Below are 25,219 nucleotides of genomic sequence, written 5' to 3' on the forward strand. Positions count from 1 at the left end.
TCAGTGGGATCTATAACGATACAATTTTGTTAGTTTTAGATTTGTTAAACAGTTCACTTCACGATGGGTTTTTTTTTTAAGAAAAAGTAATTTCTTACGATTTGCTGATCTGCATTTCCTCACATCTGGTCTGGAGGTCACACTACCACTTTTATCACTGCCATAAAATCACATCTTTGTGTTCTCGCCTTCCACACACTGTTCACCATGTTTCTCACTCTTTTTTGTGGGGTGGACTATTGTTCTCTTGTTACTCAATACAACTATTTCATCATACACTGTATTTCACAATGTAAATATTGCGACTCCATAATGTGTTTCATCTTCTTTGGTATGTAGACCTATTTGTTGCCAACCTAACGAAGTATATGTTTGAGACTAACTTCTATTTATGTTGTTTATACCATGTGTCAGAGAGAGAGAGAGAGAGAGAGGACAATTTTTTTTTTGGGGGGGAGGGGGGGTGTCGGGGGTACTAGCTGTTAGCGAGGGGTTGAAAACTTTGGCGACAGCTGATTTGACTTTTTGTTTCAATATTCTGTGGAGGGGTTCATGAATGAGTGAGTTCTATTATTATTATTATTATTATTATTATTATTATTATTATATTGGACGGTATTATTGTATTAATACCTTTTGCAAACTTTATTCTATTATTTTATCTATTAGTGTAAAAAATGAATTGCTTGGCATGAGTACTTGGCCATTCAACAGGATTTTCCTCTCTGCTTTGGTTTTCTGTATGTGGTAATTTTCTTGCATGGTTAGGAGGTGGTTTTTATTGTTGATTCTAATTATTTTCATGTCATCTTCTCTAGTTATTGGTTTGTGGTCATTTTCTCTTAGGTGCTCTGCAAATGGGGAGTGGTTTGTCCCATGTTTCCAGGCTCTCTTGTGTTCTTTGTATCTGACATCAGATTTTCTTCCTGTTTTCCCTATGTATGTGCCTTCACAAGTGTTACACCATAGCTGATATATACCTGCTTTCTGGTATATGTCTGTTTTTTGTCAGTTTTGACGTCTGTTTGCAGTAGGGTTTTGGAGCATATATTGTATTCAAACATTATGAATCACCTCGAAGGTAACAATCTATTGATACTTAATGAGCATGGTTTCAGAAAACATCGTTCTTGTGCAACGCAGCTAGCTCTTTATTCGCACAAAGTAATGGCTGCTATCGACAGGGGATCTCAAGTTGATTCCATATTCCTAGATTTCCGGAAAGCTTTTGACACCGTTCCTCACAAGCGACTTATAATCAAGCTGCGGGCCTATGGGGTATCGTCTCAGTTGTGCGATTGGATTCGTGATTTCCTGTCAGGAAGGTCGCAATTCGTAGTAATAGACGGCAAATCATCGAGTAAAACTGAAGTGATATCAGGTGTTCCCCAGGGAAGCGTCCTGGGACCTCTGCTGTTCCTGATCTATATAAATGACCTGGGTGACAATCTGAGCAGTTCTCTTAGGTTGTTCGCAGATGATGCTGTAATTTACCGTCTAGTAAGGTCATCCGAAGACCAGTATCAGTTGCAAAGTGATTCAGAAAAGACTGCTGTATGGTGTGGCAGGTGGCAGTTGACGCTAAATAACGAAAAGTGTGAGGTGATCCACATGAGTTCCAAAAGAAATCCGTTGGAATTAGATTACTCGATAAATAGTACAATTCTCAAGGCTGTCAATTCAACTAAGTACCTGGGTGTAAAAATTACGAACAACTTCAGTTGGAAAGACCACATAGGTAATATTGGGGAGAAGGTGAGCCAAAGGTTGCGTTTCATTGGCAGGACACTTAGAAGATGCAACAAGTCCGCTAAAGAGACAGCTTACACTACACTCGTTCGTCCTCCGTTAGAACATTACTGCATGGTGTGGAATCCTTACCAGGTGGGATTGACGGAGGACATCGAAAGGGTGCAAAAAAGGGCAGCTCGTTTTGTATTATCACGTAATAGGGGAGAGAGTGTGGCAGATATGATACGCGAGTTGGGATGGAAGTCATTTTCGTCGCGGCGAGATCTATTTATGAAATTTCAGTCACCAACTTTCTCTTCCGAATGCGAAAATATTTTGTTGAGCCCAACCTACATAGGTAGGAATGATCATCAAAATAAAATAAGAGAAATCAGAGCTCGAACAGAAAGGTTTAGGTGTTCATTTTTCCCGCGCGCTGTTCAGGAGTGGAATGGTAGGGAGATAGTATGATTGTGGTTTCGATGAACCTCTGCCGAGCACTTAAATGTGAATTGCAGAGTAATCATGTAGATGTAGATGTATTTTTGTATAGAATTGTCTGTTGTGTATGCTATGTTTATTCCCTATCTTTTGAAAGTGTTGGTGATTTTATGGGAGAGTTTGTGTTTGTATGTCAGTGTGTACCAGCATGTGTTTTCTTTAATCTTTTTTCTGATTATCCTGTGTAGTTGTTATGAGACTTCGTGTTTGTGTTTGGTTCTGTTGTGTTGTTGTCTGTGGTTCGGAGCTTTCTGCTTTTATTTGATTTTTAATTACCACATACAGAAAACCAAAGCAGACGGGAAAATACTGTTGAATGACCAAGTACACATGCCAAGCAATTCATTATTTACACTAATAGATAATACTTTCTGTCTACATTATTCTATTATTTTAATATAATAATACTGTCCAATATAATAATAATAGAACCCAACATCTTTACACTCACTCATCCATGAACCCCTCAACTTTTCAACCACTTGCTAACATCTAGTACAGCCCCCGCCCCTTAAACCCACTTCGTTGGGTTGGCAACAAATAGTAAACATACCAAAGGAGATGAAAAACGTAATGGAGTCGCAATATTTATATATATATTTGTATGATGAAATAGTTGTATTGAGTGACAAAGGAACAATAGTCCACCCCACAAAAAAGAGCAAGAAACATGGTGAACAGTGTGTGGAAGTTGAGAACACAAGGATGTGATTAGATGGCAGTGATAAAAGTGGTAGTATGACCTCCAGACCAGATGTGAGGAAATGCAGATCAGCAAATCGTAAGTAATTACTTTCTTTTTTACAAAAAAAATTGCCAAGTGAACTATTTAATAATCTAGAACTAACAAAACTGTATCGTTATAGATCCCACTGATGATGCCTTAGAACAGGAGAAGGTGAAACGTGTATGGGATAAATAAAGCAACTATCAGCAGGAAAAAGGCTGTTTTATTTACAAAACAAGTATTTATATGCTTACTGCAGAGGATGACCACACAAACAAACTTGTTCTTTTGCTAAGTTTTGATTGTGATAGTTTTTATGTGCCTTATACTTCAGTCTTTTTACAGACTTACATATTTCTGCTAATTTTTGCTCTTCATGATTTATATGTTCTGTTTTCAGTTGATATTGCAAGTGAGTGTGCTTCCTCAGCATTTTCTGTATTTTGTGACTAAACCATGGTAGGTCTTTTCCATCTTTAGTCCACTTACTTGGCACATCCTTCTCCAGGGCACAATGCACAGTCCATTTAAACTTTGCCTGTAATTCATCTCTGCTTGTCATATGGGAAGTAAGTGAAGTCTCTTTATTTTTGGAGTAGGATGCTAACAACTGCTTATCTGCTGTTTGTAGCAAAATACTCTCATGACATTCATGGTGGATTTATTAACTTTAGTAACCATTGTCATTATATCATGATCACTAACCCTGTCTCTATACTGACACTGTCGATAAGGTCAGGCTTGTTTGAAGCTATAGGGTCTAAAATATTCCTGTTGCATGTGGGCTGTCTAACTGATTGCTCAAGACAATTTTTGGAAAAGTGTTCAAAAATACTTAACAAGACTGTCTATTTGTATCATTTGCAATGAGTCTATAAACATCTCATCCTATACTTGGTAAGTTAAAGTCATTTCCAATTGATATTGTATGATCTTCCTGTTTCTACACTGCTGTGCATAGATTTTCTTTGTGCGATTATAAAACTGTGATGACAGGATCAGGTGGCCGGTGACAACACCCTAATATTGACTTGAATTCACCTAGACTTGTTACATGTGTCAAGATAACTTTTCAGTCAGGCCTCAGTACAAACAATATTTTTGTCAACTGCAATGAACAATGCTCCTCCTGTGGCATCTAATCTGTCTTTCCAATATACCATCCATGCCTCACTAAATATTTCAGAGCTTTCTACTTCAGTATATGTGAAGCTCTTGTAGATTTCAAAAAGCTGCTAGGCTTACCAAAGAAACCTACATGCCAGCGATAATCATAAGCATTGGTGTCAGTAAAGGAGAACTATTGGATGATAGCCACGAGCAACCCCAACTCATTCATAAAGGTAAGTGCTTTGGGACAGCAAACAAGTCCAGGAAAGGCAGCTTAGTGTTAACCAACGAAGTATTGTGCTCCATTACCACTAAAGGCAGTGCAGGAGAGGAAGCCACTATTGAATTGCCGATATGGTCTGGACTAACAGATGAACAGTGTAGGTGAGTGATAGCTGTTCTGCAACAATTTTCAAGTGCTTCCTAATCAGGAGTGGAGAAGAGAGAGACCAAGCAGCTCATGCCAAACACGATATCAAAACTAGGGATCATTCACCAATTAGCCATGACTTGTGTATAGCGTGTCACCAGCAGCACAGCAGGTAACCCAGGAGGAAGTGGAGAAGGTGCCGCAAGTTAATAACATTGAACCTTCAGAAACTCCTTAATGCTCTCCTGTGGCCTTTGTGAAGGACAGCACATGGTGCTTCTGTGTCGACTTCCAAAGACTGAATAAAATTACAGGGAAAGATGCTTATCCACTGTCTGGTGTTGGCATCCTACACCGCTTGAAAAGAGCAAAGTATTTCTCAACTATGGACATGAAGACAGACTATTGCCAAAATGAGGTTGATATTGACTAGGAAAAGATTTTCATAACTCCTGACAGTCTCTGACTTTAAAGTTACGCCGTTTGGACTGTGTAATGCTTCAGCCACCTATGAATCTATGGTGGACAACCTGCTTAAAACCCCCACCCAATCCCCCTCAGTCCCATATTGCTGTATCTCTACATTCTTATAAGAAAGAGACATTATTGCATGAAAAAGGACTGATCATTATAACTGAAAAATTGTCATTTTTCCGAAGTATCAGGTTCTGTATTTTGTTCTGTTAGTCAGCTTCCGTGCTATGCTGGGAAGAAATTGCAACTACATACATCAATTTTCACATACTTGTAATAACAATCTTCCATTATTTACACAGCCTCCATCATATATTTGTTAGATCTTATTGATCTTACTACACTTCTTATCATGTTACATTGTTTCATAAGTCTTAATATGTGACAATCATGTTGTAAAGACTGCCCTTTAGTCTGACACCATCAAGTATGATATACTTCAGCCCAATCTGTAATAAATACATGTTATTTGTATTATGTGAATAGAGAAACATGACAGAGAACACATGCAACCTGTCATTGGTGGTATCTTAAACTATAAGCTTTGTTTATAATAGAAGGAAACATCCCATGAAGGAAAAATATACCTAAAAACAAAGATGATGTGACTTACCAAATGAAAGTGCTGGCAGGTCGACAGACACACAAACGAACACAAACATACACACAAAATTCAAGCTTTCGCAACAAACTGTTGCCTCATCAGGAAAGAGGGAAGGAGAGGGAAAGACGAAAGGATGTGGGTTTTAAGGGAGAGGGTAAGGAGTCATTCCAGTCCCGGGAGCGGAAAGACTTACCTTATGGGGAAGAAAGGACGGGTATACACTCGCGCACGCGCGCGCGCGCACACACACACACACACACACACACACACACACACACACATCCATCCACACATATACAGACACAAGCAGACATATAACTCTTTGCCTTTTAATATGTCTGCTTGTGTCTGTATATGTGTGGATGGATATGTGTGTGTGTGTGTGTGTGTGTGTGTGTGTGTGTGTGTGTGCGAGCGAGTGTATACCCGTCCTTTCTTCCCCATAAGGTAAGTCTTTCCGCTCCCGGGACTGGAATGACTCCTTACCCTCTCCCTTAAAACCCACATCCTTTCGTCTTTCCCTCTCCTTCCCTCTTTCTTGATGAGGCAACAGTTTGTTGCGAAAGCTTGAATTTTGTGTGTATGTTTGTGTTCGTTTGTGTGTCTGTCGACCTGCCAGCACTTTCATTTGGTAAGTCACATCATCTTTGTTTTTAGGTATATAAGCTTTGTTTGTTACTTCCAGCCTAATAATTGACTCTCAAGTTTTGTTTTACATGACGTCCATGAAACTACCAGTCAGAGTAATGGCCATAGGGACAATACCTACACTGACAACATCCAATATCCAGTAGTGGTATTTTATTGTTTGTCAAGTGCTGTATATTGTGTAAATAAATGAAGAACAATTATTTTATGATCAATGGATTAATTTGAGTGAGTAGTCGCTGTTATCTACTCTTTCCTCTCAGCCTAAATACCCATTAGCTCTGTCCTTGTTCATCTCCATACCTTCCAACTTCCTTCTTTTATTATTTGAGTGTTCAGCTATGTATTTTAAAAATTGCTTGTTAGTTTTTTCTGGCACATCAGTGTGATCTTCTTTTTTCTGATGTTCATGTATTAGTGCCAAACATTCACAAGAGTCTTTTTTTTCCCAGGGTGAACGAAAATCTCCAAAACTTGCAGAAACCACTCCAGGCCAAGACCTATTGGAGTGGTGCAAAGAGGTAACCCAAGATTATCCTGGAGTGAAAGTGACCAATCTAACAACATCTTGGAGGAATGGCATGGCCTTCTGTGCTGTTATACATCATTTCCGTCCAGATCTTATGTTAGTCCAGATTATAGTAATTTTTTGTTTAATTATATATATGGTGAATGAATGACTATTAAGCACTCTTTTGGGATCCCATGTAATTTCACTTAAGTTCTTTGTCTCTTAATATTATGAAATTATATTTTTACGATTTGACTGAAATATTCTCACCCACTTTAGCTAGCTATTTAAAAATGTAATAAGGTAAAGTTCAGTGATGGGTTAAAACTACATGCTGGGCTATCTTAACACCACAGACATTGGTCTCTCCTAATAAATGAATTTTCAGCTGTCATCTAGATTGTGGTCCAGTGAGATACTCAAAGCTTGAACCTTGTGCTGCTTACTTCCTGCTGTGGTAGGAAGCATGTGAGTGAGTAATACCAGTGGCTTAGTTAGGTGGCCACTGACTGTGAGGACTATCTTTGTCTTGGCACAGTCCGAAGTTTGTGTATGTCATTCACTTGAGTTAGATTCAAGATGCAGTTCATTATGCATTTTGTGAATTGGTGAAAGTTATTATACAGCTTCAACAAGAGTGAAACAAATATATATATTTGGTGTATTTAATAGAGGGAAACATTCCACGTAGGAAAAATATATCTAAAAGCAAAGATGATGAGACTTACCAACCAAAAGCGCTAGCCGGTCGATACACACACAAACATACACACAAAATTATAGCTTTCGCTACCAACGGCTTCTTCGTCAGGAAAGAGGGAAGGAGAGGGAAAGACGAAAGGATGTGGGTTTTAAGGGAGAGGGTAAGGAGTCATTCCAATCCCGGGAGTGGAAAGACTTACCTTAGGGGGAAAAAAGGACGGGTATACACTCGCACACACACATATCCATCCACACATATACAGACACAAGCAGACATATTAAAAGGCAAAGAGTTTGGGCAGAGATGTCAGTCAAGGTGGAAGTGCAGAGGCAAAGATGTTGTTGAATGACAGGTGAGGTATGAGTGGCGGCAACTTGAAATTAGCGGAGATTGAGGCCTGGTGGATAACGGGAAGAGAGGATATATTGAAGGGCAAGTTCCCATCTCCGGAGTTCGGATAGGTTGGTGTTAGTGGGAAGTATCCAGATAACCCGGACGGCGTAACACTGTGCCAAGATGTGCTGGCCGTGCACCAAGGCATGTTTAGCCACAGGGTGATCCTCATTACCAACAAACACTGTCTGCCTGTGTCCATTCATGCGAATGGACAGTTTGTTGCTGGTCATTCCCACATAGAATGCATCACAGTTTAGGCAGGTCAGTTGGTAAATCACGTGGGTGCTTTCACACGTGGCTCTGCCTTTGATCGTGTACACCTTCCGGGTTACAGGACTGGAGTAAGTGGTGGTGGGAGGGTGTGTGGGACAGGTTTTACACCGGTGGCAGTTACAAGGGTAGGAGCCAGAGGGTAGGGAAGGTGGTTTGGGGATTTCATAGGGATGAACTAAGAGGTTACGAAGGTTAGGTGGACGGCGGAAAGACACTCTTGGTGGAGTGGGGAGGATTTCATGAAGGATGGATCTCATTTCAGGGGAGGATTTGAGGAAGTCTTATCCCTGCTGGAGAGCCACATTCAGAGTCTGATCCAGTCCCGGAAAGTATCCTGTCACAAGTGGGGCACTTTTGTGTGGTTCTTCTGTGGGAGGTTCTGGGTTTGAGGGGGTGAGGAAGTGGCTCTGGTTATTTGCTTCTGTACCAGGTCGGGAGGGTAGTTGCGGGATGCGAAAGCTGTTTTCAGATTGTTGGTGTTTGTTTGTGTGTGAATCGACCGGCCAGCGCTTTTGTTTGGTAAGTCTCATCATCTTTGTTTTTAGATATATTTGGTGTATTTTTTTGATGAAGCTTCATTATCAGGAGATAAAGAAGAAATGGGCTTGATGAACCACGTGATTATCATTGTTTATCAAGGCAGATGCTGTTGTTGTTGTTGTGGTCTTCAGTCCTGAGACTGGTTTGATGCAGCTCTCCATGCTACTCTATACTGTGCAAGCTTCATCTCCCAGTACCTATTGCAACCTACATCCTTCTGAATCTGCTTAGTGTATTCATCTCTTGGTCTCCCTCTATGATTTTTACCCTCCGTACTTCCCTCCAATACTAAACTGGTGATCCCTCGACGCCTCAGAACATGTCCTACCAACCGATCCCTTCCTCTAGTCAAGTTGTGCCACAAATTTCTCTTCTTCCCAATGCTGTTCAGTAACTTCTCATTAGTTATGTGATCTATCCATGTCATTTTCAGCATTCTTCTGTAGCACCACATTTCAAAAGCTTCTATTCTCTTCTTGTCCAAACTATTTATTGCCCATGTTTCACTTCCATACATGGCTACACTCCATACAAATACTTCCAGAAATGACTTCCTGACACTTAAATCTATACTCGATGTTAACAAATTTCTCTTCCTCAGAAACGCTTTCCTTGCCATTGCCAGTCTACATTTTATATCCTCTCTACTTCGACCATCATCAGTTATTTTGCTTCCCAAATAGCATAACTCATTTACTACTTTAAGTGTCTCATTTCCTAATCTAATTCCCTCAGCATCATCTGACTTAATTCGACTACATTCCATTAACTTCATTTTGCTTTTGTTGATGTTCATCTTATATCCTCCTATCAAGACACCGTCCATTTTGTTCAACTGCCCTTCCAGGTTCTTTCCGTCTCCGACAGAATTACAATGTCACTGGCAAACCTAGAAGTTTTTATTACTTCTCCATGGGTTTTAATTCCTGCTCCGAATTTTTCTTTAGTTTCCTTTACTGTTTGCTCAATATACAGATTGAATAACATCGGGGAGAGGCTACAACCTTGTCTCACTCCCTTCCCAACCGCTGCTTCCATTTCATGCCCCTCGAGTCTTATAACTACCATATGCTTTCTGTACAAATTGTAAATAGCCTTTCTCTCCCTGTATTTTACCCCTGCCACCTTTAGAATTTGAAAGAGAGTATTCCAGTCAACATTGTCAAAAGCTTTCTCTAAGTCTGCAAATGCTAGAAACGTAGGTTTGCCTTTCCTTAATCTATTTTCTAAGATAAGTCGTAAGGTCAGTATTGCCTCACGTGTTCAAACATTTCTACGGAATCCAAACTGATCTTCCCCGAGGTCGGCAAGGCCAAAAGTAATGAATTTCATGTATGTGAACACAGCTGCAAGCCAGGAAAGACTCTCTCTCCTCTGAATTTGTCTGCCTACATCTGCCTGAAAGCAAGGGGAAACTACAGCCGTAATTTTTCCGGATGGCATGCAGCTTTACTGTATGGTTAAATGATGATGGCATCTTCTGGGGGGAAATATTCTGGAGGTAAAATAGTCCCCCATTCGGATCTCCGGGCGGGGATTACCCAAGAGGGCATCATTATCAGGAGAAAGAAAGCTGGTGTTCTACAGATCGGAGCTTGTAATATCAGATCCCTTAATTGGGCAGGTAGGTTAGAAAATTTAAAAAGGGAAATGGATAGGTTAAAGTTAGATAAAGTGGGAATTAGTGAAGTTCGGTGGCAGGAGGAACAAGACTTCCGGTCAGGTGAATACAAGGTTATAAATACAAAATCAAATAGGGGTAGTGCAGGAGTAGGCTTAATAAAGAATAAAAAAATAAGAGTGTGGGCTAGTTACTACAAACAGCATAGTGAATGCATTACTGTGGCCAAAATAAGACACGAAGCTCGCGCCTACCACAGTAGTTCAAGTTTATATGCCAACTAGCTGTGCAGATGGCGAACAGAGTGATGAAATGTATGATGAGATAAAAGAAATTATTCAGATAGTGAAGGGAGACGAAAATTTAATAGTCATGGGTGACTGGAATTCGATAGTAGGAAAAGGAAGAGAAGGAAATGTAGTTGAATATGGAATGGGGGTAAAAAATGAACGAGGAAGCCGCCTGGTAGAATTTTGCACAGAGCATAACTTAATCATAGCTAACACTTGATTCAAGAATCATGAAAGAAGGTTGTATATGTGGAAGAGGTCTGGAGATAAAGAAGGTTTCAGATAGATTATATAATGGTAAGAAAGAGATTTAGGAACCAGGTTTTAAATTGTAAGACATTTCCAGGGGCAGATGTGGACTCTGACCACAATCTATTGGTTATGAACTGTAGATTAAAACTGAAGAAACTGCAAAAAGGTGAGAACCAGAGGTTGTAGAGAGTTTCAGGGAGAGCGTTAATTGACAGGAATGGGGGATAGAAATACAGTAGAACAAGAATGGTTAGCTTTGAGGGATGAAATAGTGAAGGCAGCAGAGGATCAAGTAGGTAAAAAGATTAGGGGTTGTAGAAATCCTTGGGTAACAGAAGATATATTTAATTTAATTGATGCAAGAAGAAAATATAAAAATGCCATAAATGAAGCAGGCAAAAAGGAATACAAACGTCTCAAAAATGAGATCGACAGGAAGTGCAAAATGGCTAAGCAGGGATGGCTAGAGGACAAATGTAAGGATGTAAAGAGATATCTCACTAGGGGTAAGATAGTTATCACCTACAGGACAATTAGAGTCCTTTGGAGAAAAGAGAACCACTTGTATGAATATCAAGAGCTCAGATGGAAACCCAGTTTTAAGCAAAGAAGGGAAAGCAGATAGGTGGAAGGAGTATATTGAGGGTCTATACAAGGGCAATGTATTTTAGGACAATGTTATGGGAAAGGAAGAGGATGTAGATGAAGATGAAATGGGAAATATGATACTGCGTGAAGAGTTTGACAGAGCACCAAAAGACCTAAGTCGAAACAAGGCCCCGGGAGTAGACAACATTACATTAGAACTGCTGACAGCCTTGGAAGAGCCAGCCCTGACAAAACTCTACCATCTGGTGAGCAAGATGTATGAGACAGACAAAATTCCCTCAGACTTCAAGAATAATATAATAATTCCAATCCCAAAGAAAGCAGGTGTTGACAGATGTGAAAATTACCGAACTATCAGTTTAGTAAGTCAAAGCTGCAAAATACTAATGCGAATTCTTTACAGACAAATGAAAAAACTGGTAGAAGGCAACCTCGGGGAAGATAAGTTTGCATTCTGTAGAAATGTTGGAACATGTGAGGCAATACTGACCCTACGACTTATCTTAGAAAATAGATTAAGGAAAGGCAAACCTACATTTCTAGCATTTGTAGACTTCGAGAAACCTTTTGACAATGTTGACTGGAATACTCTTTCAAATTCTGAAGGTGACAGGGGTAAAATAGAGGGAGAGAAAGGCTAATTACAATTTGTACAGATACCAGATGGTAGTTATAAGACTCGAGGGGCATGAAAGGGAAGCAGCGGTTGGGACGGGAGTGAGACAAGGTTGTAGCCTCTCCCCGATGTTATTCAATCTGTATATTGAGCAAACAGTAAAGGAAACTAAAGAAAAATTAGGAGCAGGAATTAAAACCCTTGGAGAAGTAATAAAAACTTCTAGGTTTGCCAGTCACATTGTAATTCTGTCGGAGACGGAAAGAACCTGGGAGAGCAGTTGAACAAAATGGACGGTGTCTTGATAGGAGGATATAAGATGAACATCAACAAAAGCAAAATGAGGTTAATGGAATGTAGTCAAATTAAGTCGGATGATGCTGAGGGAATTAGATTAGGAAATGAGACACTTAAAGTAGTAAATGAGTTATGCTATTTGGGAAGCAAAATAACTGATGATGGTCGAAGTAGAGAGGATATAAAATGTAGACTGGCAATGGCAAGGAAAGCGTTTCTGAAGAAGATAAATTTGTTAACATCGAGTATAGATTTAAGTGTCAGGAAGTCATTTCTGAAAGTATTTGTATGGAGTGTAGCCATGTATGGAAGTGAAACATGGACGGTAAATAGTTTGGACAAGAAGAGAATAGAAGCTTTTGAAATGTGGTGCTACAGAAGAATGCTGAAAATGACATGGATAGATCACATAACTAATGAGAAGTTACTGAATAGCATTGGGAAGAAGAGAAATTTGTGGCACAACTTGACTAGAAGAAGGGATCGGTTGGTAGGAAATGTTCTGAGGCGTCGAGGGATCACCAGTTTAGTATTGGAGGGAAGTACGGAGGGTAAAAATCGTAGAGGGAGACCAAGAGATGAATACACTAAGCAGATTCAGAAGGATTAGGTTGTAATAGGTACTGGGAGATGAAGCTTGCACAGTATAGAGTAGCATGGAGAGCTGCATCAAACCAGTCTCAGGACTGAAGACCACAATAACAATGACAATGAGTAACACTTATTTTGGTCTCCCAAAAGTTGCAAATGTAGTAAGTTTTGCTGGTGATAGTGCTATTTTCAAAATCTTGATAATGAAATGAAAATAGTGAGAGGGGACATCCTTGAAAACCTTTGTAGGAAAACTAGCAGTCACCCAACAGTACTTTGAACTGTTAATGAAATTTGTTGCTAAGGATGGATTAGAAAATGAAGTAGTATTCATAAACATATTGAGTGCATTAATAATGGGCACCACTGCTATCAACTTAAGTTTAATTTTGCACATAAGCTAGCAAAGTATGCAACTATAAAATTTTTGATCACCTCCTCTTGAATTGAAGGCTCTAATAGATATTAAAAATAGTTCTAAACACAAATTGAAATCGTTTTTGCTTGATAACTATTATTATCCTACAGAGAAATTTCGAACTATACTTGATTATTACACTGAAATTTAGATTAACAAAAGTATAACAGTTGTGTGAATGTTTTAGAATTTAGAAACTACCTTTCCAATTACACGTCATAGTTAAATGAATATGACCCACAAAATATTCAGGTTACTAAAGTAAACAAAATCTCACATGTTTAGTACACAGAGATAGCTATGTAGGTTGTGTCTCTGTTGGAACAGAAGTATAAATATATGTGAATAATAATTTTGCTGATAATTTTTTTCTGTTTTGCAGAGAATTTGATTCACTCTCCACTCATGATGTAAAAGGAAATTGTAAGAAAGCATTTGAGGCTGGTGAAGCCCTGGGAATACCAAAGGTGATTGAACCAGGAGACATGGATTTGTTAACAGTGCCAGACAAGTTGGCAGTAATGACATATTTATATCAGTTGAGGGCCCATTTCACAGGTACATTAGTGCTGTAATGAGTTGTGATTGTTGTCTGTTGAGTACTTTACATTGTCTTTACTTTTTATTAAATTTATATTTGAAATTTTGTTAGTAAGATTGAGAATTGCATTTGATATACCCTACTACCTACTTAATATCATGAAATGAAATGGGTAGATTGATACTCACCATATAGAGGAGATGTTGAGATGCTGATGGGCACAACAAAAAGGCAGCTGTACATTTGAGTTTTCAGCCAAAAGGCCTCCTTCTTAAGTAGAAAAACACACGCACACACACACACACACACACACACACACATACACACACACACACACACACACACACACACACACACACACCTGTCTCTGGCTGCTGAGGCCAGACCATGTACAGCAATTGTGCCTAACAGAAAAGTAGTCTGTGGGTGGTGGGGGTGAGGAGGAGGTTGGAGCAGGGAGTTTTTCCTGACAGATGTTTATATATTTTTACACATTTTTTATCCTTGACCATGATTCATTGCTCCTTCCTTTTGCACCAATACAGAAAATTTTCCTAAGTGTAGTTAGAACACAGTCCCGTATACTGTTCGTCCATCGTTGTATAGTTGATGGAATCTCCACAAATGCCCTGACCAGCAAATTACCCACCTCCAACTGCAAACCCTCCTTCCAAGATGACTTTTGTCTGTTTAGATTCTGCCATTCCATATTCCTCAAGAATCCCATCCTGTAAATCAGGCCCAAACCTCTTGCAACACCTCCTCACCATCCATAAAATTTTCCTGCTCTACAGTTTCAAATTCCTGCATCCCATCTCTCACAGTGAAGCTCTCCTTCCAGGAACTAGGGCAGCATTCACACCACCACCCCAAAAAGCTCTCCAGCCTCTTCACCTCCTACTCCTACCTTGGACTACTACTATCCACTACCTCTGCAACAGCCTCCAAACCTCCCTCACATCCCCTCATAGCTGACAAACTCTGTCTCGCAGACCTACTACATTTACCACACCCTCAGGAAATCCAGGAAAAATGTGGGAAGTTTTTCATCTGGGAGAAACCTGCAAAAATTTCCAGGCGTTTCTCATTGTTTTAATTGTCAGTTAATTTTCTGTAATTTTGACTGGTAAGAACTGATACTCTAACAAAGAATTTTACTTTTGCCCACTACTACAGAATAATACTCCAGCATTAAAACATAAACAAGAGAATAACACCAAAATAAAGCTTAAGTTGCAAAGAAAATGTACCATTTACAAGCAACAGAACATAGTGCACACACAACAGTAAAATGTGTCAAAGGCTTTCGGATGATGACTGTGCAATACTTCGTAACAACAAACTGCTTTAATGTTCTTGATGTCACAACTGTTTACATTTCTAACAGGTTGTACGAAAATATTGCGAATGGTGGTTTCAGAAGCATTACTTTAAAAGTAAATATCCTTTCATGCAAAGATGAATTATGTTGTGGGAGAAAGTGCAGTGAATTTCTTAAATCACAGAGCATTTGACTCTCATTCAAATCTTAACATTTGGAGGACCAGACTCTTAAAAAAAATTTGGACCCAGATGATCAGCCATTATCTAAAATTTTACTGGCACATTTGTGTTTGATGTATCTTAAAGGGTAACGCACACTAGAAAAGGCCAAACTTCAAGGTTAGGTTTGTATATTTATTTCAGTCCTTTCACAGATCACGAATTATGCAAAAATAATGGCAAAAAGTATAATAATCCTTAAAAGTGTAAGGTGAGCATTTGAACAGTTTCAAATATAATTGACTTGTCTACAGAAAAGTTGAAGCACTCGATGGAACATGTATTCAGGCAGGTAACCCATGAAACATTCAGTGCACAGCAGTGAAATTTATAATTGAGTTTTTCAGAAATATTCAGCTACCATGCTCTTTGGATCCTGCTTAACCACACCCTCCGAAAAAAAAAAAAAAAAATTAAAAAAATTTTGACAAGAATATTGTATGCGAAAGTTTAGCTTTTCTTGTACCTACACTGTATGTAAATTAACTTAAACCAAAACTTTTCCTATTTGTGTGTTTGTGCTACTTAACAGTGATGTTGCTATTGGCTGACTACATCACATGCCTTCGCTCTGAATCTTTGCTGTCATTGAGTGATGACATCCTATGACATGGCTGACAAAAGCACATCACTCAGAGAAATCTTGGTTTGAGTGTTTCAGAAGCTGCCATTGAAATTGTTACTGATTTATTTGGCGAAATTGGTACTGATACTTTCATAATACAAAAATGTGCATTGTACACATCGCCACACATGAAAGATTTTCCCACAATGTGTTGTTTTTTGATCGGTTTCATTTTCTAAAGTGCCAGGGAGCTGTAGGCTGGTGCATAAAACCACTACCATTGAAAGGATTCATAAGTTTTACAGTTCCAGTGGAAAATATATTGTCACCTAATACAGAAAAAAATGTACTTTCACGTGGGAAAAAGCGGATTTTCATCCAAGGGGGCGTGACAAGACGGTGGGGGGGGATGCTTATACATCCTCATACATAATCCAGAACCTCAACAAATCTGAAACACAGTTGTCAGTGTTTCATCCAAAAGCCTTACTTTCCAAAGGACGTACATTTTGCCCCTACTTCTAAGTTCAATAATGCTGGACTTGTTGAATATCTTCTCTTCCCCTCCCAGTTCCTACAGCGGAAACAATTTATCACCACCAAACCCACCGATCAGACTGAACCCAAAGCCAATGTTGGACCCTGCCTGACCTCCACCAAACAGTGATCCACCCCCACTGCCTCCAGATCACCCCCCAATTAATATTCCAGAATTCCTTGAGCTCAAACCCTGCTTGGTCATGTGTGTTTGTATATTACGCATGGGTGAAATGTATGTGTTTTCTACTTTAGAAGAAAGCCTTTTGGCTGAAAACTCAAATGTATAGCAACCTTTTTGTTGTGCCTTTCTGCAGCTCACTGTTTATATGGTGAGCAATAATCTATACTTTTGATAACATTTTTGTTGTTCCATCCTGGATTTTATATTGTTTGATTTTCCACTACTAACTTTGTTTTATAACATGAGCATGAAAGTGGAGAATAATACAAAATTTCTAACTATGTTTGCTGCTGTGTGAACTAGTCATTAAGTTTGATTGGTGTGCTCAGAGATGCTACAGAGTAAATGTATTATTTTCATTATAACTCTCTTGCAAACAAGGCCACGAACTGGAAGTGCAGCAAATTGGGAAAACAACTGATGAGTCTTCATACATGGTTGGTCGTTTCAATACGGATACTGACACGGATGTCACAGTCCAGCTGTTTGGCCAAGAAATTATGAATCTCCGCAAACGGGAAACAGCAGAGCGAAATCAGCAGAACAGGTCTTCGTACAGGAGGTGAGAATGTTGGATTGTCATTCGCATCGTCAGAGGTGAATTTCCTGCAGCTGATGTGTCGTTTAAATTTATCGTAACTGATGGTGATGCATGCACTAGTGTGGGCACTTTGTGTGTGTGTGTGTGTGTGTGTGTGTGTGTGTGTGTGTGTGTGTGTGTGTGTCACATGCACAGTGTTGGCAGCTCTGCAATCAGTATTTCCGTTTTGGTGTCCAGCTACTGCACAGTTCTAACAAGTGTCAATTCATTTACCCTCTCACAGTTAGGGGCATCTTCCAACAGCAGTTTCAGTAGAGCTTGCACCATGGTAAACAGAATTAACATTTCACTGGGATTGAAATCAACTTGCTCAGTTCCAACTATGGAAAGCATTGGCTTGCAGGGGTCTCTGATTACTTAGGAGACTGGATAGGGCTGTCAATATTCAGTCAAGATGCATTTAAACCACTGTTGCCAAGTAAAAATGGTGACATTTGTATGTAAGTGACCTTCCAACAGTGTACTCAAATTAATAAATAGGCAAACTGTTAAAAACTGGAGGTGGCACATGCCAAGAGCAAAGCATGTTCGCATGGATATTGTCTCGCAGTTGTGATCGGTCTGGATGCAAGCAATAGAATGGTGCTGAGGATGGCTGAGTTGCAGGTCTTAATAGCTTCAGAATCAGTGCACTTTAGTGAGCTTCTGACCAAAAAACATAGGGCCGTTGACAATTATGGCTAGGAGTAGAGGTGGCCAAGGACTATCTGCAGTGACATAGGAAACTGACCACTTCTTTTTGTGACAGAGATTTAATGTTCTGCCTCAATTGGAACTGTAGAAAAAATAGTTGTCACTGTATCCCTGTATGTTTTCTCTGAATAACCACAATCAAAACCTGATTCCAGATTTAAGTTCCTCAGTGCATCGGAAATCTGTTTATTACAACCTCCTCTCTCTTGTAGTTTTTATTAAGTGGTTAATTTGCAACTGATATTTAAGGAAGTGATTATGTAGGCTTTCCCAGTGTAATAAGTCTTGAAAGTCTCTTCGGGTTTGCTGCTGGATGCTAAAATCAACTTGACTCGATATTTTGGCGATCCAACTGGTCGCCATCTTCAGGAAAATGCTGCTTCTGCTGATGATGAGTCCCGCTGAGAACTGTCACCAAGTTGCAAATCGACGTGCTATATAGGCCACCGTTCAGTACACGGCGCATGCGCCGCCCATCACGGTTTGCGATATATCGTTGCCAGCAGTGTTTCTCTAAGGGCGGCGCCACCTCCCTGTTTTGGAAGGCAGAAACCATGGTGGGCGGCGCATGCGCCGTGTACTGAACGGTGGCCTATATAGGACATCGATTTGCAACCTGGCATCAGTTCTCAGCGGGACTCATCAGCAGAAGCAGCATTTTCCTGAAGATGGCGACCAGTTGGATCGCCGAAATATCGAGTCAAGTTGACTTTAGGATCCGGCAGCAAACTCGAAGAGACTTTCAAGATCGATATTTAAGGAACCCAGACATAAAATAAACAGCTCTAAGATATATTCACCTGTGGGTTGGTCATTAGGAAAGAATCCAAAATCTGTAATTAGATGAATAGATTAATAATTATTAAGTTTCTCTTTCTTTGTTGGAGGTCACACATGGGTACATCCCGCCACATGACAAGTGTGGGAAGTGTCATTGTCTTACACAGGGCACACTGGTGTTACACAAGCAGCCATTTGCTTTCTTTTGATTCAGGTAACATTATGAGAGATCTTTAGATGCTGACAAAGTTCCCCCACAAATTGTGAGATTGTAACCACTATTCATTGACACTTCTTTTGAAGGTGCTATAAAAAATCATCTTGCCTTGCTCTGCAGCTAATACTCATGTTAGCACAAACTTCCAAATCTGTGCCTTATCAAATATTTTATACCCGGCGAGGCACTGTAGCAATGTGTTTCCAAACCTTTGCATACCTCGCAAACTTGACACATGCGTACAATCACAAACAAGGTACATAGTTCCAGCATGAAATTTTCGCTCTACAGCAGAATGTGTGCTGATGTGAAAGTCCCTGGCAGGTTAATGCTGTGTGCCGCACCAAGACTCGAACTTTGGGCCATTCCCTTTCACAGGCAAGTGCTCTAACATCTGAGCTACCAAAGCATAACTCATGACCCATCATAACAGCTTTACTTACACCAGTACCTTGTCTTCTACCTTCCACATCAGCGCACACTCCCCTGCAGAGTGAAAATTTCATCCTGAATACATCCCCTAGGTTGTAGCTAAGCCATATCCTTTCTTCCAGGAGTGCTAGTCTTGAACATTTGCGGGAGAGCTACTGTGAAGTTTGGAATTTAGGAGAAAAGGTACTGATGGAAGTAAAGCTGCGAGGATGACTCATGAGTCACACTTAGGTAGCTGTCACTAGAGCACTTGCCCGTGAAAGGCAAAGATGCCGAGTTTGAGTCTTGTTTCGGCACACAGTTCTACTTTGCCAGGAAGCTTCAAGGTACATAGTTCACCCTGCTTCATTTGCTTACTTGTATTCTTCTACAGTACACGATCAACACTTATATTTGTGATGTTAGAAGCAGGTATGGCTACAGCACAGATACAAGGCTGCAGAACCATACATAACTTGGGAAAGATGGATGCCACCTAATTGGAAAAAGTAGACAAACTTTGGAGAAAACAGAGACAGTTATGTGAGCATAAAGAGCTCAGATGGCAAGCCGGTACTAAGCAAAGTAGGGAAAACAGAAAGGTAGAAGGAATATATAGAAATACTGTAAAAGAGTAATGTACATGAAGGAAGTAAATGAAGATCAAATGGAAAATGTGATACTGCAAGAGATTTTGACAGAACACTGTTTCATTGTTCTTTCAGATTCTTCTCAGAGTATTAAAAAGAAAGAAAAAAAGAATCCTGCAAAATAGATGACACTCCCTCAAAAATACTGAAATCCTTGGGAGAGCCAGTCTTCACAAAACGAATCCACTTGATGTGCAGGATACAGAAGAGAGACAAAAAATCCTGATTTCAAAAAGAGTGTAATAATTTTAATTCTAAAAGAGCCAGGTGCTGAAAGATATATTACTGAACTACCAGTTTAGTAAGTCACAGTTGCAAAATACTGACACAGTTTATTTACAGAAAAAATGAAAACTGATGGGAGCCAATCTCAGGGTTAATCAGTTTGGGTTCCAAAGAAATTTAGGAATATGCATGGCAATGTTGACCCAGTGACTTACCTTAGGAGATAACTTAAAGAAAGATAAACTTTCATTTATAGCATTTGTAGGTTTAGAGAAAGCTTTTCGCAATGCTGAATGGACTAGATTAATTGAATTCAGAAGCTAGCAGAGATAAAATGAGTGAGTGAAAGGGTATCCACAACTTACACAGGAACCATATTGCAGTAGTTGAGAAGGGAGTGAGACATAGTTGCAGGTTTCTGTTTTGAGCAAGTAGTAAGAGGAACAAAGGAGAATACTGGAAAGGGAATTAGTGTGCAGGGAGAAGTAATCAAAACCTTTAGATTTGCTGATGATACTGAGATTCTATCAAGATACAACAAAGGACTTGCAAGATCAGTTGAGTGGAATGAGTAATGTGTTAGAGATGATAAACAGAACATCAAGCAAAAGGAAAATAACAGTATTAGAATGCAGGCAAATTAAAGTGGGTGATGCTCAGGGAATTGTATAAGGAAATCAGACGCTCAAAGTTCTTGATAAGTTTTACTATTTTGGTAGAACAATAAATGATGACAGCTAAGTTAGAGAGTATATAAAATGTAGGCTGGCAGTAGCAAGAAAAACTTCCCTGAAGGATTGTGCCTGGGATGTAATCTTGTGTACAATGAAGTGTGGACACTGATGGTTCGGACAAGAGTAGAATAGATTTGAAATTTGGTGCTATTGAAGAAAGCTTGAACATTAGATGTGTTGATGAAATAACTAAGTAGGGGGTACTAAATCTCATTGGGGAAAAAGACATTTGTGGCACAACTTGACTGCAAGAATGGACTGGTTGGTAGGGCACATGCTGGGCATCAAGAAATCATCAGTTTGGTAATGGAGACAGTATAGGTGGTAAAAATTGTAGAGGGAGACCAAGACTCGAATACAGTAAGGAGGTTCAGGTAGATATAGTTTGGGGGGAAAAATCCATGGAGGTGGATGGCTGTCGAGATGAATAAGTTGTTGGTGTGCAGTATCAGGAATAAGTTCCATATCTAGCGAGGGAACTTTGTGCATGACATTTTTGATGCCTCAGATGCCAAATTAGTGGCCAAGTTGATGTTGATGTGCACGGGAAATGTTGTAAATTTATCATAACAAAAAGTTCTAAGCATAGCATGTTATAAGGTCAATAAAATTGTTTATTTTATTAATAAATGTATCGTTCTCTGTTGCACGTTGTGCGCTTCCATAGAATGCCACAGCTCCAAAGTAAATTAGAATGTGCAGTGAGTACACTCGGATTCTCTCTTAACAGAGACAAAGGAAGTTCTGTGAAAGCCATTATAATTTGAAAAATTTGATAGTTACAAAGACTGCCCTTTCACCACTTTCGAGTGGTCAGAATGTTTTGTGTCAGGTAAATGTGATTGAAATGAAGCTTACACATTATTTTAAAAATAAAATTGTTGTTTCTGTTAATGGATAATGTCTTGATATTCTTTTGAGAGACATGCTCACTAATTTACATTCGTTTATTTTTGGATCATAAAATGAAATAAATAATCAGAAATAAAGTTTCTTATAGTCACTCATTGCAAATTTTCTATTTGGTTCAGTTGCCACTTCCATTGTATTGTCCTTACTCAGGTACACTTTATGGGGATGTAGTGCACAACAGTTACTACTACTACTACTCCCAGAGACTTGGGCTGTTCACAAGATAACACCACCACCCACAGCCAAAGAGACCCAGAGGGTGGAGCCATCCTGTTGAAAAATCATCGAAAATAATAATAAAATGCAGTAGCCTTTATGTAGATAGGTTCTGATTTCTTTCCTTGAGTTGTAATTAAGAAACTTCGGCATTTTGCCTTTTGGTTCCTAGCACAACCAACCCCATAGTTTATGAAATAAAGTAAGGGTCAGATACCTCACAGAATTGGTAATATTTGGTATAGTGTCCCTCATTAACTTTTCAGGGCATCAAAAAGTTGATAGAAGTGACTCACTTACAACCACTAATGTCCAGCCCTCTTACAACTACTACATTGTGAGCTAAAATGGTGCAAGGTGCTTGAAGAGTGACAGGTCGACCAGAAAATAGGGAAAATAGTTCACAAATAGTGGGCACTCCCCCACTGGGCTCACAGTTCTTTAGTGAGTTCATTGCGGTGCACATGTGGGCCCCAAGCTAATTGCAGCCCATTCTTCCTTACCTGGCTACGTTTCCTTCACCATGCGCCTCTCTCCCTATCCTCACTCCTTCCTTGCTGCTCCCTCCTTCTCTCGTGGTGCTCTGATCTATGTCGACCTGGCTATCAACCTAATTCGCTGTATTGCTTGCAATTTTGTTCCTACTACCTGTTCTCTTTTGTCATTTAGGTCCCTGCATGAGGCTTGACCACTTTTAAATTTTCTGTTTTTAGTGTGAGCCATTTGGGGAAGAACTCCCTCCCTAGTATCTACAGTGTGGTTCTTCTCTCCCCTTCTTTCCCCACCTTATCCTCCTCCACACCACTAGGTCACCAGCACATGTAGCCAGCTCATGACAACACAGGGATCACACCACTGCTGCCTGAGACGTTCCCTCCATGTGTATGCCAAGGAATGGTTGCTTGTCTTCCTGGAGCGTTCTGATGAACGCGTGGCTACGGCCGCTGTGCCAGGCAGGCCTTGCTGTGGCCGGGTGATGACCATGGGGAGAGCCCCTGATCAGATTGGGTGGTATCAGAGCAGATGCATGAAGCGTATCAAGCTGCAGAAATCTGGGTGTTCTCAAATGGCCGTGTCTTGGAATGGTAAAGGGTCATCGAATGCTGCTTCATGTGTCCCAGCTGCCCTAGGAGGTGGGCCAGGCTCGCTGTCTTGGGATGAACCACTTTCCTCACTACCTCATTCATTCATTCATACATAGATGGATGGGGAGACATTTACTGCACAAAGCCATTGTTTTTTGTGGAGAATATCTAGGACATATTTAGTGAAGTGGAGTCTCTCAGTAAGATGCGGTTGGTCAAAGCTACTTCTGCTGCCCAGTCTGCAGCTCTTTGTTTTTGTGATCATCTTGGCAATGTCCCAGTGTCTATTACTGCTGATCAGTTTCTGAATATGGTCCAGGGAGTGAATTTTCATAGGAATCTCATCCTGCCAACTGATAAGGAACTCCGGCTAATCTGGAGCGACACGTGCGTTCATTTTGTTGGATGTGTGCAGCATGATTGTAAAGACACCCACGCTGATAATGGTGCCTTCATTCTGGCTTTCGAGGGAGAAACCCTCCCAGAGAAAGTTAAGATTATGTGCTATGGATGTGACGTTTAGCCGTACATCCCACCACCCATGAACTGCTTTCAGTGCCTGTGCTGTGTGGCAGAACCTCTGTGTGGTGGCTGTGAACATCCACTCCATGAGGGAAGCTCCTGTGTTCCACCACCTGTGTGTGTGTCAATTGTCATGACCGCCACTCTCATTGCTCACCAGATAGCGCAACTCACAAGAGAGAAAAGAGTACAAGTACCTGGATTACCTATCTAAAGTGGAGGCTTGCCAAAATATGACAGACTCCATCCAGTGTCACTTCCTTCAACTTTTGCCTCTGTTACATCCTTTTACATGCCTACTACTTCTTTACCCACCTCTCTCCCCCTCCCTGTCCCCCTCCCCCTCTCCTGCAGTTCCCTCCCCAGCCAAAGAAGTCCCCCCCTTCTTCGGCACCTGCCGGTGAAGGGACTCCCCCCAGGACCCCTCCCACCACCATCTCTCAGCCCGGAACCCTACTATCACAGCTCAGCCAAGAGCTGCACCATTTGTGTGCACTTACATCACCCGCTCTCTTTTGGTTCTGGATCTTGCAGAAGACTGTTTTCCATCTGTGCCCTGTCCTCCTCCACCTCTAAAAGAGGAGAAGGAGAAGTAGTCCCCGGATGAGGTCCCCCCCCCCCCCCCCCCCTCAATGCCTCCGGAGCTGCCATCTGCCCCCTCACAATGTGAGTCTGACATATTATTTATGGATGTCATCCCATCCTTGTCGGTGATGACTACTGACTGAATGACATGACCACCTCTCATCTTCTTTATCTCTAACCTAGACTCTTGCCACACAATAACCCAGTGGAATTGCAATGAATATTATCTTCACCTACCTGAAATACAACACTGTTTCCTCCTATAGTGCATTCTGGCCTGCTCTTCAAGTAATGCACTTCCATGATATCCACTCTCCAACATTTTGCAGTTATAGGGCATTCTGTCGAAACCATTCCGGCCCTGGAATAGCATCTGGAGGGGTCTGCACTTTGGTTCGTGCCGATGTGATTAGTGCCTGGATCCCCCTTCATACCAACCTGGAAGCAATAGTGGTTAGTTCAAACGACTCTGACAATCAACATTTGCAATGTCTACCTCCTTTCAGGTAGGCCACTTCCTTATGTTGAATTGCCTACATTAAGACACCACTCCTGCCTCCACATCTCCTCCTCGGGGATTTCAGTGCACGCCATCTCCTGTGGGGGAGTGCACTTCAACAGTAGGGGTCTTCTAATTGACCAACTTATTATGGACTTTGATGTGTGTCTCCTCAATTTGATGGTTCCCCTACTCACTTTAGTGCCACTCATGACACCTTTATTGCTATCAATCTCATTATATCCTTCCGTACTCCCATGGCTTCCCTACATTGGTTAAATGATGGTCTTTGTGACAGTGACCACATTCTGGTGATTGTATTGTTCCCCTACTGCCGCCAGGCAGACAGGCCCCCATGTTGGGCATTCCACAGGGCAATTGGCCTTTATATACATCGGCTGTGTACTTTGACATCTATCTCTTGAATTGCATTGATGC

The 25,219-nt window shown here is 40.5% G+C and overlaps 1 protein-coding gene across 1 annotated transcript in view; it reads left to right on the forward strand.

Annotated features, from left to right (window-relative positions):
* LOC126190757 (EH domain-binding protein 1) overlaps positions 1-25,219 on the forward strand; it is a 205,896-nt gene that overhangs the window by 77,766 nt on the left and 102,911 nt on the right. The window contains 3 exon segments of the mRNA XM_049931272.1: positions 6,618-6,790; positions 13,665-13,840; positions 17,033-17,213. Coding sequence (XP_049787229.1) covers positions 6,618-6,790; positions 13,665-13,840; positions 17,033-17,213 — 530 coding nt within the window.

This window comes from Schistocerca cancellata, chromosome 6 (assembly GCF_023864275.1).
Source record: "Schistocerca cancellata isolate TAMUIC-IGC-003103 chromosome 6, iqSchCanc2.1, whole genome shotgun sequence".
NCBI classification, from domain to species: domain Eukaryota; kingdom Metazoa; phylum Arthropoda; class Insecta; order Orthoptera; family Acrididae; genus Schistocerca; species Schistocerca cancellata.